This window comes from Mustelus asterias, chromosome 18, assembly GCF_964213995.1.
Source record: "Mustelus asterias chromosome 18, sMusAst1.hap1.1, whole genome shotgun sequence".
In the NCBI taxonomy this organism is placed as follows: Eukaryota; Metazoa; Chordata; class Chondrichthyes; order Carcharhiniformes; family Triakidae; genus Mustelus; species Mustelus asterias.
Window position 1 is genome coordinate 88,465,473 of NC_135818.1, and position 17,625 is coordinate 88,483,097.

Genomic DNA, 17,625 nt, shown 5'->3' on the forward strand with positions numbered 1-17,625 from the left:
TCTGAACATTAACGAGTTTCACACCTTTAACAAACATTCTGCTTTTCTATTATTATGTCTGGAGTGAGTGACCTCACACCTCCCACATTATACTCCACATGTTTAATCCCCTCACACTTACTCCTGACCATGGTTCCGTTTCAAACCCAGTGATTCTCATTTCATTCCTGCTCCCAAGCAGCTAATCACAATTACAAATTCAGATTCAGTGGTCCATTCAGCCCCTCCATCCCTGCACTCTCCTATCCCAGTACCCAGTGAGCTCTTAAATGGCCCCCCTCCCCACCCAGACCCATTTTGTCGCTCACTCTCTCCTGTGAATGGGGTGTCCAGTCTCCATTCCTGTTCTTGCTGCGTCCCCTGCTGGGCTTCAACATCGATTCAAATGTTTTGTACTCAAAACAGTTGTTGTTTTTGTATCTTTGCATTTTCCCCTGGGGACCAAAATAGAGCGGTAAGGAAATCATAGAAACATAGAAACTAGGAGCAGGAGGAGGCCATTCGCCCTTCGAGCCTGCTGCACCATTCAATAAGATCATGGCTGACCTGATTTTAATCTCAACTCCACATTCCTGCCAACCCCCAATAATCTTTCACCCCCTCGTTAATCAGGAATCTACCGGACTTGGCCTTAAAAATATTCAAAGACTTCCACTGCCTCCTGAGGAAGAGAGTTCCAGAAACTCACAGCCCTGAGAGAAAAAAAATTCCCGCCTCCGTCTTAATGGATGACCCCTCATTTTTGAACAGTGACCTTTCGTTCTAGATTGTCCCACAAGGGGAAACATCCTCTCCACATTCACCCTGTCAATATCCCTCAGCATCTTGTATGTTTCAATTATTCCTGCCAAAATGGACAACTTCACATTTTCCCACATTATTCTCCATTTGCCAGATCTTTTCCCACTCACTTAGCCTCTCTACATCCTCTTATAGCCTCCTTATGTACTTTCCTATCTTTGTGTCATCAGCAGATATAGCGACCACACCTTCAGTCCTTTCATCCAAGTCATTTTTATAAATGGTAAAGAGTTGAGGTCCCAGCACTGATCCCCATGGCAGCCACGAGTCACTGCCTGCCATTTGGAAAAAGACTCGTTTATTCCTACTCTTTGTTTCCTGTCTGCTAACCAGTTTTTTATCCATCTCAGTACACTGCTCCCAGTCCCATGCACTTTAGTTTTACACATTAATCACATATGTGGGACTTTGTCAAAAGCTTTCTGAAAGTCCAAATAAACCACTGGCTGGTCTGCTGGCTCCCCAAAAGGCACGTGGTTTGTTGGCCTTCATAGCGAGAGAATTTGAGTCCAGGAGCAGGGATGTCTTGCTGCAGTTATACAGGGCCTTGCTTAGGCCACACCTGGAGTACTGTGTTGCAGTTTTGGTGTCCTTATCTGAAGAAGGATGTTCTTGCTATAGAGGGAGTGAAACGAAGGTTTACCAGGCTGATTCCTGGCGTGGCAGGACTATTATATAAGGGGAGATTGAGTCGGTTAGGATTATATTCATTGGTGGTCAGAAGAATAGAAACATAGAAACCTTACAGTGCAGAAGGAGGCCATTCGGCCCATCGAGTCTGCACCGACCACAATCCCACCCAGGCCCTACCCCCACATATTTACCCGCTAATCCCTCTAACCTACGCATCTCAGGACTCTAAGGGGCAATTTTTAACCTGGCCAATCAACCTAACCTGCACATCTTTGGACTGTGGGAGGAAACCGGAGCACCCGGAGGAAACCCACGCAGACACGAGGAGAATGTGCAAACTCCACAAGAATGAGGGGGGATCTCACAGAAACTTATAAAATTCTAATGGGACGAGACAGGGGAGATGCAAGAAGAATATTCCTGATGGTGAGGATACGGGATAAACTGTTTAGGATGGAGATGAGGAGACATTTCTTCACCCAGAGGGTGGTGAGCCTGTGGAATTCACTACCACAGGAAGCAGTTGATGCCGAAATATTTTCAAGAAGTAGTTAGGTATCGACTTGGAGTAAAGATGATCAAAGGATATGGGGGAGGGAGGGGGATCAGGCTATTGAGTTGGGTGACAGCTATGATCACAATGAATGTGGAACAGGGCTGAATGGCCTCCTCCTGATTCTATTTTCTATGTTTCTATGTCTATGTTTTCCTAGCTGTCTGTCCTTTCAAAATGTCACATCACACAAACCCAGAATTGTTTACGGTGCAGAAGGAGGCCATTTGGCCCATCGTGTCTGCCCTGGCTCTCCAAACGAGCAACGTGACTTAGTGCCATCCCCCTGCCTTTTCCCCGGACCCCTGCACATTGTTTCTATTCAAACAATAATCGAACGCCATCTCGAATGCCTCGATTGAACCTGCCTCCCCCATACTCCCAATCAGAGCATTCCAGACACCAATGACTCACTGGGTGAAACTTTTTACTTATATCACATTTGCTTCTTTTGCAAATCACTTGATATCTGTGCCCTCTCGTTTCCGATCTTTTTACCAGCAGGGACAGTTTCTCCCCATCTACTCTGTCCAGCCTCCTCATGACTTTGAATATCTTGACTAATAAGGGGATCAGGGGTTATGGACAGTAAGAAGTCTCACAACATCAGGTTAAAGCCCAAACAGGTTTATTTGGCAGCGCAAGCTTTCGGAGTCTCGCTCCTTCTTCAGGTGAGTGAGGACTTGTCCTTGAGGACTTGAGTGACAAGTCCTCACTCACCTGATGAAGGAGCAAGACTCCGAAAGCTTGTGCTGCCAAATAAACCTGTTGGACTTTAACCTGGTGTTGTGAGACTTCTTACTGTGCTTACCCCAGTCCAATGCCGGCATCTCCACATCAGGGGTGATGGGGAAAAGGCAGGAGAATGGGGATGAGAAAAATATCAGCCAATGTTTGAATGGTGGAGCAGACTCGATGGGCCGAGTGGCCTAATTCTTCTCCTACATCTTATGGTCTTTTCTCTGTCAAATCTATCAAGTCATGCAACCTCCAATATTCCAACCGGTCGCCCTGCGGTTAGGTCTCAATAATGACTATCAAATCACACTTACTTATTTCCATTTATCAGTTAGTCTGTTTTATTTCCAATGCTGCGTGAATTCAGAGACAGAGCTTTCTCAGAGATTACCTTTGAGATTCCGCTTTTTAATTTAATGCCTCATACTCCCTCTGCAGAACCTTGTTCCTAGTCTTACTTGTGGCGTTGGTTTACAACCCCTGGATCCTCCCCCTCCCACTACAGGTTCCTCTACAGACCTGAGCAAATATGCTGAACCCTGGCACTGGGCAGGCAACACAACATCTGGATTCTCTCTCTCGACTACAGAGAACAGGATCTATCCCCCTGACTATACTGTCTCCTATCACTAACACATTCCTCTTCACTCCTTCCACTTGAATGTCATCCTTCACCCACAATGCCATGGTCAATCCACACATCCAGCTTGCAGTCCTTCTCCCCATTCCCACACAGAGCAAACAGCTGCTACCTGTTGTATAAAGTCAGGGGCTGAAGCTGCTCCGTCCCAACACGCTGATTCCCCCACACCTGCCTGACTCTGGCTCCCAGAACTGTACGCAATACTCCAACTGAGGCTGAACCAGGGTTTTATAAAGATGTATCATATGTCCCTTGCTTTGTACTCGATGCCTCCCTTTATGTAACCCAGGAACCGGTATCCCTTATTAACCCTTTTCTCAAACGACCCTGTCAGCTACAATAATTTATGTACTTGCACTGTCAGAGGGTCAGTGCTGAGGGAGTGCCGCACTGTCAGAGGATCAGTGCTGAGGGAGTGCCGTACTGTCAGAGGGTCAGTACTGAGGGAGTGTCACACTGTCAGAGGGTCAGTGCTGAGGGAGTGCCGCACTGTCAGAGGGTCAGTGCTGAGGGAGTGCCGTACTGTCAGAGGGTCAGTACTGAGGGAGTGCCGCACTGTCAGAGGGTCAGCTCTGAGGGAGTGCCGCACTGTCAGAGGGTCAGTACTGAGGGAGTTCCGCACTGTCAGAGGGTCAGTGCTGAGGGAGTGCCGCACTGTCAGAGGGTCAGTACTGAGAGAGTGCCGCACTGTCAGAGGGTCAGTGCTGAGGGAGTGCCGCACTGTCAGAGGGTCAGTACTGAGAGAGTGCCGCACTGTCAGAGGGTCAGTACTGAGGGAGTGCCGCACTGTCAGAGGGTCAGTACTGAGGGAATGCCGCACTGTCAGAGGGTCAGTACTGAGGGAGTGCCGCACTGTCAGAGGGTCAGTACTGAGGGAATGCCGCACTGTCAGAGGGTCAGTACTGAGGGAGTGCCGCACTGTCAGAGGGTCAGTGCTGAGGGAGTGCCGCACTGTCAGAGGGTCAGTGCTGAGGGAATGCCGCACTGTCAGAGGGTCAGTGCTGAGGGAGTGCCGCACTGTCAGAGGGTCAGTGCTGAGGGAATGCCGCACTGTCAGAGGGTCAGTACTGAGGGAGTGCTGCACTGTCAGAGGGTCAGTACTGAGGGAGTGCCGCACTGTCAGAGGGAGTGCTGAAATACTCTATATTAATGAAAATTCTTTATTTCTCCAGGGAGAGCTTGAGGAAGAAAGGTGCGGCTCCGGGTTCCTCGATCAGCAGTGTCTGTTCCAGGCGGGACGCTCACTTCTGTGCCGTCTGCAATGACTTTGCCTCGGGCTATCACTACGGGGTGTGGTCCTGTGAGGGATGCAAAGCCTTCTTCAAAAGAAGCATTCAAGGTACGGGCTGCGGTGCTGCTGCTTTTGCGATCCCTTTGTTCATGTTACCACAAACACCTGCAGAACGTCCACCTTCGTCCCAGCAATCCCAAATCTAAAGGAGCACCTTCTGGTGATACAGATCCTTGGTACATACACCATTCCCATTCCCATTCCGAGCACTGCACGTCGGGAAGGAGAGATTAGCCTGGGGGTGGGGGTATGGGGGTGGGAGGCAGTGGGGGTCGGGATTGGGGGGTGTGGTGCAGTGTAAATTCAGTGGAGCTCAAATGGTTGAATATAATTACACGTTTATAGAGAATAAGCTCGTCTTGCCTCAAGTGTGGAAGATTAATGAGTCGTAACTGCTGGAGGAATTAAACTCTGCTGAAGAGAAACAGCCTGTTGAAGCTTTTCCTCTTGCATTCATCAGGACAAACACAAGAATACCAAATTTCAAATTCTCACAACAATTTATACTACACAGAAAACGATGCTGATTTGTTGCTATGTTGACTCTGGATGAGGCGTTGCCATGGAGAAAGCAGTGGAGAACGATAGGCTCTCCAAGACCTTGGGTCATCCAAAGAGGTGCAAAGCTCGAACACATTCTGTTCAGAGTGTCGATGGGAGCACAGGGTAGAATGAGGGATTGTCATGGCTGCTTGGACATGTTTCTGGAGGTTTGTCAATGACCTCCTCCAATTGGTCCCAGCCCCAGCTTCCACTCTCCCACCATTGGCTCAATGTGTCCATCCTAATCGTGCCTAACCTGCTCAGCCAATTGGAAAGCAAACTGACTCTTTTTCATCCGGGGATAATCCTTGACCTGTCGGTCAAACTGTGTTTTTTCCCACGTCTGATATTTTTGTAACTAAAATTCAGAAATGTTTAAAGAAACATCTTGATAAATACAATAGTTCCCTGATTCTCGGCTGTTCACCCTGACTCTCGGTAAACCGCACCCACCCCAATCCCTTCTTGATCACTTGTTTGGATCCATTTGGAGTAATTTTGCTCTTTTATCCTTGGACCGAGTGGGTTCCTGTAATCACGGTTTATTCTCACAAGATAGTTCCTTGGCACCTGAGCAAGGATTGGCCTGTGTGAAGACCCGAGACAAGCACACAGGATTATCTTGGTTATACATTACAGAAACAGGCCATTCGGCCCAACCGCTCTGTGCCGGTGTTAATGTTCCACTTGACCTTCCTCCCATCTTTCCTCCTCGGAATGTACCATCGTGACCTCTGTTCCCCATCTCCCTCAGACACTTGTCTAACTTCCCCATAAATTGTCACTGTACTCGTTCCTTTCATTCCACATTCTCACCACTGTCTGGGCAAAGACATTTCTGCGGAATTCCCAATTTGATTTATTGGTGACCATTGTTCCATGCTCTTCCAATCAAAACACATCACCTCACACTCCTCCGCATTGAACTTTATTTGCCACCTATCTGCCCACTCCCCCAACATGTCTCTGTCCTTTTGAATTTACACCGTATTCTCCTCACGATTTACAACACTTCCAGACTCTGAAATTGTCCCCTGCACACCAAGATTGAGATCATTCATATATATCAGGACAAGCAAGGCTCCCAATACCGACCCCTGGGGAACTCCACTACAAACCCTCCCCAGCCTGGAAAATATCCATTGGCAGCAGTTACTCTCTGCTATCTGTCACTCAGTAAGGAGTCTAACAACACCAGGTTAAAGTCCAACAGGTTTATTTGGTAGCAAACGCCACTAGCTACCAAATAAACCTGTTGGACTTTAACCTGGTGTTGTTAGACTCCTTACTGTGTTTACCCCAGTCCAACGCCGGCATCTCCACATCTGTCACTCAGCCAGTTTTGGATCCGTGTCACGTGTGCCCCTTCCATTCCATGAGCTATAACTTTTCTCACCGGTCTGTTGTGTAGTACTGTATCGATTGAAAATCAATGTACATCACATCAAGAGCGTCACCCTCATCAACCCTTCAAATATGAATTCCCAAGCCTCTGAAAGCAAAAGCGAAACTGTTCCAGTCTGAGAGTCTGGTCGACGTTTCTGCAAAGATTAGGAATAGCAGGTTATATCATCAGTTCGGTAATGATCTTTGAACTTTGCTACCGTAGTGTCATTTAGTGAGTGAATCCATTGAGAACAGGGGTGGCAAGTGTGTGTTAGAAAGAGAGAGACACACACAGATTTAAAAATATTCTCAAAATGTGGGTGTCACTGGCTAGGTCAGAATTCATTGCCCATCCCTAACTGCCCCTGAGCAGATGGTGCTGATCCATCTCTGAATCGCTGCAGTCTGTGTGGTGTAGGTGTTAGGGAGGGAGGGAGGGAGTTCCAGGATTTTGACCCAGCGATAGTGAAGGAACGGGATGAAGAGTGACTCGGAGAGGAGTCTCCAGCTTTTGGTTTGTTTATTAGTCACACGTAAGGCTAACATTAACACTGCAATGAAGTTGCTGTGAAATTCCCCTGGTCGCCACACTCCGGTGCCTGTTTGGGTACACTGAGGGAAAATTTAGCATGGCCAATACACCCTAACCAGCACGTCTTTTGGACTGTGGGAGGAAATCGGAGCACCCGGAGGAAACCCACGCAGACATGGGGAGAATGTGCAGACTCCGCACAGACAGTGACCCAAACCAGAAATCAAATCCGTGTCCCTGGCGCTGTGAGGCAGCAGTGCTAACCACTGTGCCACCGTGCTGTCCTGCTGGTGTTCCCAGGTATCTACTGCTGTTGTTCTTTCGAGAGTAATATTTTGAGAGTGGAGTTGTAGCAGCAGACAGCTCAATAAGAGAATCAGGAGTGAGAGTCTGTTAAGAATAAGTGGCAACCACTCAACCCCAGGGACCAAAACGATAGAATCTGCCAACGACCTTGGAGAAAATATACAATTGTGAAAATAACCTCAAAATAGATTTATTTTTCTTTAATAGGCATTAGCTTCAGTTTTGTGTCATCCACAAATAGGTGAGCGCTTGATATCTTAATCCCTGTTAGTGCAGAAAATGAAACCAAACACCACTCGTCCAAATGACATTTACTAAAGAGCTGAGATAGTTTTACACTCTCAGCGGAGGGAATTCAATTCACCAAATGCATTTACTTCTATTTACTTTAACGGTTAATTAGAATCAATTAGTTTATTGTTTTTTAATAGTTTGTTTGTCTGATCCAGGACGGCACGGTGGCACAGTGGTCAGCACTGCTCCCTCACAGCGCCAGGGACCCCGGTTCAATTCCGGCCTCGGGTCGCTGTCTGTGTGGAGTTTGCACGTTCTCCCCGTGTCTGCGTGGGTTTCCTCCGGGTGCTCCAGTTTCCTCCCACAGTCCGAAGATGTGCGGGTTAGGCTGATTGGCCACAGTAAAAGCGTGGGGTTATGTGGATAGGCTGGGGGCAGACCTGGGTGGATTGGCCATGCTATATTGACCCGAGTGTCAGGGGGATTAGCGGGGTAAATGTGTGGGGTTACGGGGATAGGGCCTGGGTGGGATTGTGGTCAGTACAGACTCGATGGGTCGAATGGCCGCCTTCTGCACTGTATGGATTCTCTGGTTCTGAAATGATTATTGTTTACCAGCAGAAGTGTGTGTTCGTTCTGTTCAGCCTGGGAGCAGGATCCCACTGGCTTTTCACTTTGTCTCTGCAATGTTATCTTGGGTTGGAAGGTCTGCAGTCGGCGCGCCTCCGTCTGCAGTCTGCAATCTTCTGTCTGTCTCAAAGACTTCTGAAGTCCACTGTCTGTCTGCTGGCTGCACTCAGCCTTTTCTCTGCTGCCTGTAGCCTTCTGTCTGTCTGTCTGTTGTCTGTCATTCACTTCTATCCACAGTCTGCTGTCTACAGTCTGTGATCACCCACCACATTCTGCTCCCTCCCCTCCCGCTCACCCCCCACACCCCCCCGCGCTCCCCCCTCCACCCACGCTCCACTCCCTCCCCCTCCGCTCCGCTCCCCCCTGCGCTCCCCCCCCGCGCTCCGCTCCCCCCCGCGCTCTACCCCTCCCGCTCTGCTCCCCCACACCCCCCCGCGCTCCCCCCTCCACCCACGCTCCACTCCCTCCCCCCCGCGCTACCCCCCCCGCACCCCCCCCACGTGCTCCGCCCCCCCGCACTCCGCTCCCCCCGCGCTCCCCCCACGCACTCCGCCCCCCATGCGCTCCGCCCCCCCCGCACTCCGCCCCCCCTGCACTCCTCCCCCCCCGCACTCCGCCCCCCCCGCACTCCGCGCTCCCCCCACGCGCTCCGCCCCCCCCCGCGCTCCACCCCCCTGCACTCCGCCCCCCCTGCACTCCGCCCCCCCGCACTCCGCCCCCACCGCACTCCGCTCTCCCCCACGCGCTCCGCCCCCCCCGCACTCCGCTCTCCCCCACGTGCTCCACTCCCCCCCGCACTCCTCCCTGTGCCCCGCTCTGCCCCCCCCCGCACTCCGCTCTCCCCCTGTGCTCCCCCCACGCGCTCCGCCCCCCGCGCGCTCCGCCCCCCCCGCACTCCGCTCTCCCCCCCACGCGCTCCGCCCCCCCCCGCACTCCGCTCTCCCCCCCACGCGCTCAGCCCCCCCCACGTGCTCCCCCCCGCGCTCCCCCCCGTGCTCCGCCCCGTGCCCCGCTCTGCCCCCCCCGCACTCCGCTCTCCCCCACGCGCTCCATCCCCCCCGCACTCCCCCCGTGCCCCGCTCTGCCCCCCCCGCTCTCCGCTCTCCCCCATGCGCTCCCCCCCCACACGCTCCGCCACCCACGCGCTCCACCCCCCCGCACTCCGTGCTCCCCCCCACGTGCTCCCCCCCCGCGCTCCCCCCCCGCGCTCCCCCCCCGTGCTCCCCCCCACGCGCTCCACCCCCCACACACTCCGCCCCCCCCGCACTCCGCTCTCCCCCCCCCGCATTCCCCCCCGCGCTCCGCCCCGTGCCCCGCTCTGCCCCCTCTGCACTCTGCCGACTGTCTCTGCTCTTTTCTGTCTCCTGTCACTAAAGAGAAGTTGAAACAGAAATAGGTGCAAAAATTGAACGAAGAGTAATTCGTGCACTGAGTAAACTGGAAGATTAAATCCTCAGTCTCCATAGCAACTAAAACCTTTTGCTTAACAGTCTAAATGCTGCGGGTAATCTTGGTGTTACTGGAGTGCAGAAGGACTCTCTTTTCAAAATATCTTAATTGTGTTTAGTCTGCTGCTGTTAACTCCTGGCTTCCTGTCTGTGGATTCAATCGCTCCAACATTGATGGCCGTTTCTTCATTTGCCAAGAGCCTAAACTCTGGAATTCCTTCCTAAACCTCTCCCCCGCCTTTAAGATTCTCCTTAATCCGATCCCTCCGACTGAGGCCATCACCCAACCCCATTACTGATTCACCAAGTTTACATCCCAGGTGCTATACAAATGCAGGTTGGCATTGCTGACTTGGTTTGTACTCCCCGAGAAATAAAAATATAAAATTTGCCTCACTGAGGGAAATGATTCAAACGGTAGAAAGAGTAAAGTGAGCAAGTGAGATCCACCAGATCTCCACACTCCCCGAATTCTGGCCTCTCCAACAACCCCAATATCTCCTTACGAGGCTGGGGGTGGAACACCCCACCCCCTGGCAGTGGGGGGGGTGAGGAGTTGGGGGGGGGAAAGAAAATGTGGTTGGGGGGGTGTGTAATGGTGCTATATGAATGCAAGTTGTTGTTGTTGGGGTGCGCACAACCAGAAAGGCAGGTCCGGGTTTCGAATCTCCTTTACTGTAAATGACATCTCATTGTCTGACACTAAAACCTCTGGGATGCCAGGGAAGCAAGAATCTGCCTCTGTTTGTCACTGGTGTTGTGGCTTTGTGGAATTCATCAACTGGACACCCAGCCATTCTGAATGTGCGTCAACGGGATGAGAAACATGTGGCCCACAAATGGTCTTGCAAGGTCACTATGTATTCTCGCCCAGGGTCTGCCTGGCCACTCCCCAGGCTTCGTGTCGGCCGGTGATGGCAATGGCTGCTGAGCTTCACAACTGGGGCGTTATCTTTCCTGTACACCATTCTTTGGTTGTTACACCCATAGGTGATACTCTTATTGGGGTGTACCCAGAGGATGCCATCCTCACATTTGCCTGCATCTGGTGGGGTGAACCACATATATCCGGGGTATCGTAGGCTGATCTTCTGGTCTTTGGTTGATGTGGTGTCTGTGGTTCGGTCTGAGACGAGGAGTCCCAGATAGCAGAGAAGTATGTAGTTCATTCCGGGGGAGATCAAGGTAGCACCTGTTAATTCTTATTAATACCTGATTCTCTTTTCCTTTTCTTTACTAGAATGTCGTATGACTGATTCTTCATCCCACAACCAAACTCTGGTGTGTCGGAAGATTATGACGCAGTATAATGTGGGCAGATAGGAAACCCTTTTCAATTGGGTGATGCGTGGTGTGGACGGATAAAGCTATTTACAATCTGGACTGTGATGTCCTGATTCTTTCTTAGTGGAGGGAACCTATGTGGGCGGACTTTGGCTGCCAGGTACCCACTGCATTACCACCTCTGGTAGTGAGCACCGGGTCAAACAGTTCTGGGAGTCCCGGTACCAGGGGTAAGGTTTGCGGGTTCCCCATCCTTTCCGTCGGGGTCCCCTGGGCCGGGGTTTTATTCCTGAACCCCTGTAAATTGGGGCGGGAACCAAGGCTGCGTGTGCTGGTCCTGGGGATACTGGGTGGGGGTTGATAACCTGGGGTACAGGTTGTGGACCGTGGTTTAGGTCCGGTGTTGTGGGGTGAGGGTTGGGGCTTCCTTGTGACTCAAAGACTCCTTCCAGGGTGACATGGTATTGGTGAAAATTTTGCTGGGAGCCGAATGCCTCCATTTGGTTCACATGATACCACCCGGCTTTCCTGTGCTCTACCATGACCTTGTATACCAAGGGGCTGGCCTTATCTACCACTGGATAGGGGCCGGCATATTGGGGGACAAGAACGTTCCTGGCTGGAAGACTCTGAGCATTATCTGTTGCCCATCCTCATATTCGATGGGTTTTACCTTCCCACCAAAATAGGCCTTGCTTTGCTGCTTCCGTTTGCCTATCTAACGGCTGCAGCCTGTTGTGCGTTTTCTCACGGCATTTCCGTGGGTGAGGGCCGTGACTTCGGGCCCGGACAGATCCAGCCCGAGTAAAGGTTCAATTCCTCGCATAGGTCGCCCGGTCATGAGGACATGGGGGGTGAATCCGGTGGAACGAGATACGGAATTGCGCACGATCATTAATATAAAGGGAAGGACTTTGTTCCAGGAGTGATTGTTCTGCTGAACAATCTTACGGATCATATCTTTGAGGGTACGGTTCATCCTCTCTACTACACCGCGAGATTGGGGGTGGTAAGCAATGTGGAATTGTTGCTTTATCCCGAACAATTCCATTACACGTTGCATTACCCGGGCAGTGAAGTGAGTGCCCTGGTCCGAGTCGATGCTGGGGGAAGGCCCCACCTAGTGAATATCTGCTGCACTGGGATGTCAGCCGTGACCTTGGCTGTGTTAGTGCGGGTTGGAAAAGCTTCCACCCATTTACTAAAAGTGTCTACGATGACCAGGATGTATTTGTAACCTCCCACTCCGGGCGGTAGGGGACCAATATAGTCAGTCTGGAGATTTGTCCAGGGACCTTCCACAGGGCGAGAATGCCTCAGTTCCCCTTTGTGGGCATATTTATCAGGATTGTTCTGTGCACAGATGATACAATTATCAACGTAACGCCGCACATCCTGTTCTAGGTTTGGCCACCAACACAATCCTTTGATTCGCTCACTTGTGGTTCCTGCCCCTTGATGGCCCTGGACATGGTGGTTTTGGAAAATGATTTGGTTACGGTCCCTGGTTGGGACGACATATAGGCCGTCCTTAAGGACAAGCCCATCCTGGACCGATATTGCGTCCCGCCATTTTTCAAAGGAGGCGGGGTTTGCCCCTTCCTGAATTTGTTTCAGGTCCTGGTCACTGCTCTGGGCTTGTTTTAGGTCTTCAACCTTGGTCTGGCAACAGTCACAGCTTCAATTGGCTCTGTAACTATTGGTTGCCAAAATTTCCCCTCTCTAGCACCCTGTTTGGCTAATTCATCCGCCCTTCTGTTCCCAAGTGGGGAGGTGCGGCGATGGGCCTTTACTTTAATTATGCCAGACTCCCGGTCTTGGGCAGCCTGGAAAATAAATCTTAACAGTGGGGGTGATGGTAGAGGTTTCCCATCTGCAGATATGAATCCCCTTGCTTCCCATCGGGGCATGAAGTCTGTTAAACTGTTGCAGACATACATACTATCGGAGTGTATGTCCGCGGGTGTGGGGAACAGGTCAGGATGGCTGACTACGTACGCTATCACTGCCAGTTCTGCAGCTTGTGCACTCATGTGTTCTGGAAGTTTTAAGGCTCTCTCCCTCAGGGGCTCGCCTTCTTGGTCTTCCACATATATCCCACATCCTGTCCTCCTGTTTCCCTCTTCCACCATGGATGACCCATCTACAAAAATGTTTAAACTGTCCTGAGCCTGGGTTTGGCTGATTCCCCTGGCTCCTCCCCCCTTTTTGTTTTGGCAAAAATGGCCTCTTGGGGTCTTTTATTGCCGGAACCTGGCATTCATGGGGCTCCCCGCCGTAGGTTAGGTTGTCTGCGAGGAATGTAGGGACCCGGGTGTGTTTGACCGCAATGTCTCGACCCTGTAACATGAGTGTCCACCGTGCAATACGGTTTTGACTAACATAGAACATAGAACATAGAAAGCCACAGCACAAACAGGCCCTTCGGCCCACAAGTTGCGCCGATCACATCCCCACCTCTAGGCCTATCTATAGCCCTCAATCCCATTAAATCCCATGTACTCATCCAGAAGTCTCTTAAAAGACCCCAACGAGTTTGCCTCCACCACCACCGACGTCAGCCGATTCCACTCACCCACCACCCTCTGAGTGAAAAACTTACCCCTGACATCCCCCCTGTACCTACCCCCCAGCACCTTAAACCTGTGTCCTCTCGTAGCAACCATTTCAGCCCTTGGAAATAGCCTCTGAGAGTCCACCCTATCCAGACCCCTCAACATCTTGTAAACCTCTATCAGGTCACCTCTCATCCTTCGTCTCTCCAGGGAGAAGAGACCAAGCTCCCTCAACCTATCCTCATAAGGCATGCCCCCCAATCCAGGCAACATCCTTGTAAATCTCCTCTGCACCCTTTCAATGGCTTCAACATCTTTCCTGTAATGAGGTGACCAGAACTGCGCGCAGTACTCCAAGTGGGGTCTAACCAGGGTCCTATAAAGCTGCAGCATTATCTCCCGACTCCTAAACTCAATCCCTCGATTAATGAAGGCTAGTACGCCATACACCTTCTTGACCGCATCCTCCACCTGCGAGGCCGATTTAAGAGTCCTATGGACCCGGACCCCAAGGTCCCTCTGATCCTCTACACTGCTAAGAATGGTACCCTTCATTTTATACTGCTGCTCCATCCCATTGGATCTGCCAAAATGGATCACCACACACTTATCCGGGTTGAAGTCCATCTGCCACTTCTCCGCCCAGTCCTGCATTCTATCTATGTCTCGCTGCAACTTCTGACATCCCTCCAAACTATCCACAACACCACCTACCTTGGTGTCGTCAGCAAACTTACCAACCCATCCCTCCACTTCCTCATCCAGGTCATTTATGAAAATGACAAACAGCAAGGGTCCCAGAACAGATCCCTGGGGCACTCCACTGGTCACTGACCTCCATGCAGAGAAAGACCCCTCCACAGCCGTCCCATCTTTAATTTGGCCGTTCAGCAGTAGTTGTATGGGGGTGTGTTCTGTAAGTATAGTGAGGGGGTTCAAGCCGACTATGTAGTTAAAGCGGTGCACTGCCCAGAACACTGATAATAAGTGGGTTTCGCACACCGAAAAACTTCGTCCAACCGGAGTTAGTGTGCGGGAAGCGTAAGCAATTGGGCCGAGTCGTCCGTGCCGTTCTTGGAGGAGCGCGGCAGCTAGTGTGCTGTCAGTGGCCGCTACTTCAAGGGAAAAGGGGAGTTCAGGGTTGGGTACCTGTAAGGCAGGGACTTGTGCAAGGGATTGTTTGAGGTCTGAGACTGCTTGTGTGTGTCGCGCAGTCCAGACCCATGGGGTGTTTTTTCGTAAAAGTTCGGACAGGGGAGCGGCTTTAGTGGCGAAGCCGTCTATGTGGTTGCGGCAGTACCCCACTGAGCCCCACTAAGCCCCACTGAGCCCCACTAAGCCCCACTGAGCCCAGAAAGGAGCGCAGGGAGCTCACGTCCTTTGGTAAGGGGAGGCGTGTTACAGATTCAATTCGCTTCTTTCTATCTCATGCTTTCCCTCAGTCACTACTGTACCCAAGTAAGAGACCTGTCGTCTCATGATCTGGGCTTTCTTGGGATTTACCTTTAACCCTAATGCAGTGAGAGGAGGTTCAGCAGTTCATCCAATAACTTTAGATGTTCCCCTCTTGTTTCAGTCTGTAAGAGGAGATCATCTACGTATTGTACCAAACATTCTGGTTTGGAGAATCCCTCCAAGCCTTTTGCTAAGCGCCGGTGAAATATGGAGGGGGAGTTATGAAACCCTTGTGGTAAACACGTCCAGGTGTATTGTTGTCCCTAGAACGTGAAGGCAAATTTGTATTGACAGTGGTGATCTAAGGGAATTGACCAGAAGCCGTTACTGATGTCCAACACTGTGAAAAGTTTTGCGTGTGGGGCTTGTTTCATCATGGCTACTGGGCTAGTCGCCACTGTGGGGGCTGTGACGGGGGTGGTCTGATTTAGGGCTCGATAAACAATTGTGAGCCTCCAGGAACCGTCCGGTTTCCTTACCGGCCATATGGGGGAGTTGTTAGTGGAAGCAACAGGGCGCAGGACTCCTTGTTTTAATAAACTGCTAATCACCTTGGCCATTTCCCCTTCGGCTTGCTTAGGGAAGCTGTACTGTCTTTGGGGTTGTGGTGAACCATTGTTGGTTCCCACCAGGTAGTGCTGAGCCAGGGTCTGGCCAGTACTATGAGTCTGTATATATGTTACTGTTGGGGTTAGGGTTGGGCTGTTCTACATGTTACTGTTGGGGTTAGGGTTGGGCTGTTCTACCTGTAATATAGTTCTTATGGTACATCCCAGTCGGGCTCCGCCTCCTGGGAGAGGTATAAAGGTCACTGCTCTGTCTGGGACCCTTTAGTCTGGGATCGTGTATTATATATGGTAGCTCTATTGTTGTAGTCAATAAAAGCCTTTATTTCCCCGAGTACCTCTAGCCTCGTGAGTTATATCGCGCATCAGGGGTTTAGGGTCAGGACCTTCGATGATTACCTCCCCTATTATTCGGCCGCAGTCATGCTTGTGACTGGCGAATGCCTGTGTGTGTTTGGTAATATACCCTGTATATTATACCCTGGCTAATATACCCTGCTAATATACCAGGGTCCTCCGTCATTTCTGTGGACCTGATCCCCAATTCTCCAAAAGTAGAGATTCGGTCTACGTATCTGCCGGCGGCCACCTCGACTGGGGATTGACAGGTGGTTGGCATTAGCCAAATGCAACAATTAACGGGGTCAAACGACAGGTTGCATTCCCTCATCAGATTGGACCCGAGAATGTGCTCTGCCTCTGGGTGGAGTTTAACCAAGATAGCTGGGTGCTGACATATTATATTACCCAGTCAAAATTCTAATGGGTCTGTTTCCAAGCCTTCCTGTGAATGTCCCGTAAAGCCACTTAACATGATTGTTTTCCTGGTAGGCCAAGTGCAGCTGAGGTCACGGGATGTGTTAAGAGTGGTACGGGATCCCCCTGTGTCCCTACTTTGCCTTTTACAAGGGGTCTCCCGACACTATCCCATTCAGTGTTGCAAACCCAAGTTGGGGAGGTCTGACACAGTCATACTTCCAGTCCGGAGTCTAATTGGGGGTAGAGGCTGAAAGGGGTGTCGGAGGCATCCACCGGGGTTGTGATGCATTGTCTGGCAGGTCCTTCGAATGACATACGTCAGGGTTCTCCTCGGTGAAATGGTTGGGGCGGTCGTGGGGTCTGGCTGGGCGGGGCTCTACATTCCCTGGCAAAATGGCCGATCTGGCCACAGTTGTACCACTGCGCTTGTGGGGGTAGATATCGGGAAGTGGTTTTGTCTTGTTCCCTGTACCTGGGGTTGGGAATATATCGGGGTTCTGGGCGGGGCTGCGGTTTTCTGTATCGATGATTGTCAGGGGTATATGGGGGTGAGTTCCCCTGTCCCCTGTTTCCACCTCCCCCTTCGTTACGCCAAACCGGGGCCAGGTCTGTGTGGATCGGGTTCATCAGTCCGTGTTTTGTGGGCTTGGGGGTGTCTGTTTGTCTGACTTCCCGTTCCCACACACGAGTCATTTTGCGGATGGCCCAGGCTTCTGTGTATGTATTATCATCGGGATCAAAATTCTCACAGGCTTTCCGACTCCCCTCAATGGCGTGTGCTATCAGGGTCCGGATCCATGTGGACCGGTGGTGTTCGTTTAATTGGACTCGATTTAATTGGCCGAAAACCGCAACAAATTGGTTCCATAGTCGGCCAGCATAGGCTGCCGGGTGCTCCCCTCTCTTTTGTTGGCAGTTGTTTAAGCCTTGTACCGGGTCATCCCTGTTGTAGCCTATGGCGGCCAGAACGGCCGCCTTCATTTCTGGTAGGGTTCCCCGGCCACGTTCTGGGGTTCGGGTCGGGTGGATCGGATGGCAGGACTTAAACATAACAGAATAAGTTTAACCTCTTCTGCCTCGTCTAGGCCGTTTAAAACACGATATTGGATGACCTGGTCAAAGAGAGCATGTGGATCCCCGGAGGGTTCAAATACTCCAATCACTTTAGCTATGTCAGTGAGCTGTGTCATGGTGTATGGAGTTACATAAGTCACATTGTGGTTCTGTCCGTCCTGTCGATGGGTGGTGACCGGATTCATCGGTACGGG

General features: G+C 51.3%; 1 protein-coding gene across 1 annotated transcript in view; it reads left to right on the forward strand.

The window, feature by feature from the left end:
- LOC144506787 (estrogen receptor beta-like) overlaps positions 1 to 6,726 on the forward strand; it is a 33,430-nt gene extending 26,704 nt beyond the window's left edge. Inside the window, exons 3-4 of the mRNA XM_078233147.1 lie at positions 4,541 to 4,707; positions 6,614 to 6,726. Coding sequence (XP_078089273.1) covers positions 4,541 to 4,707; positions 6,614 to 6,726 — 280 coding nt within the window. The remainder of the gene's footprint in view (positions 1 to 4,540; positions 4,708 to 6,613) is intronic.
- The last annotated feature ends 10,899 nt before the right edge of the window (positions 6,727 to 17,625 follow it).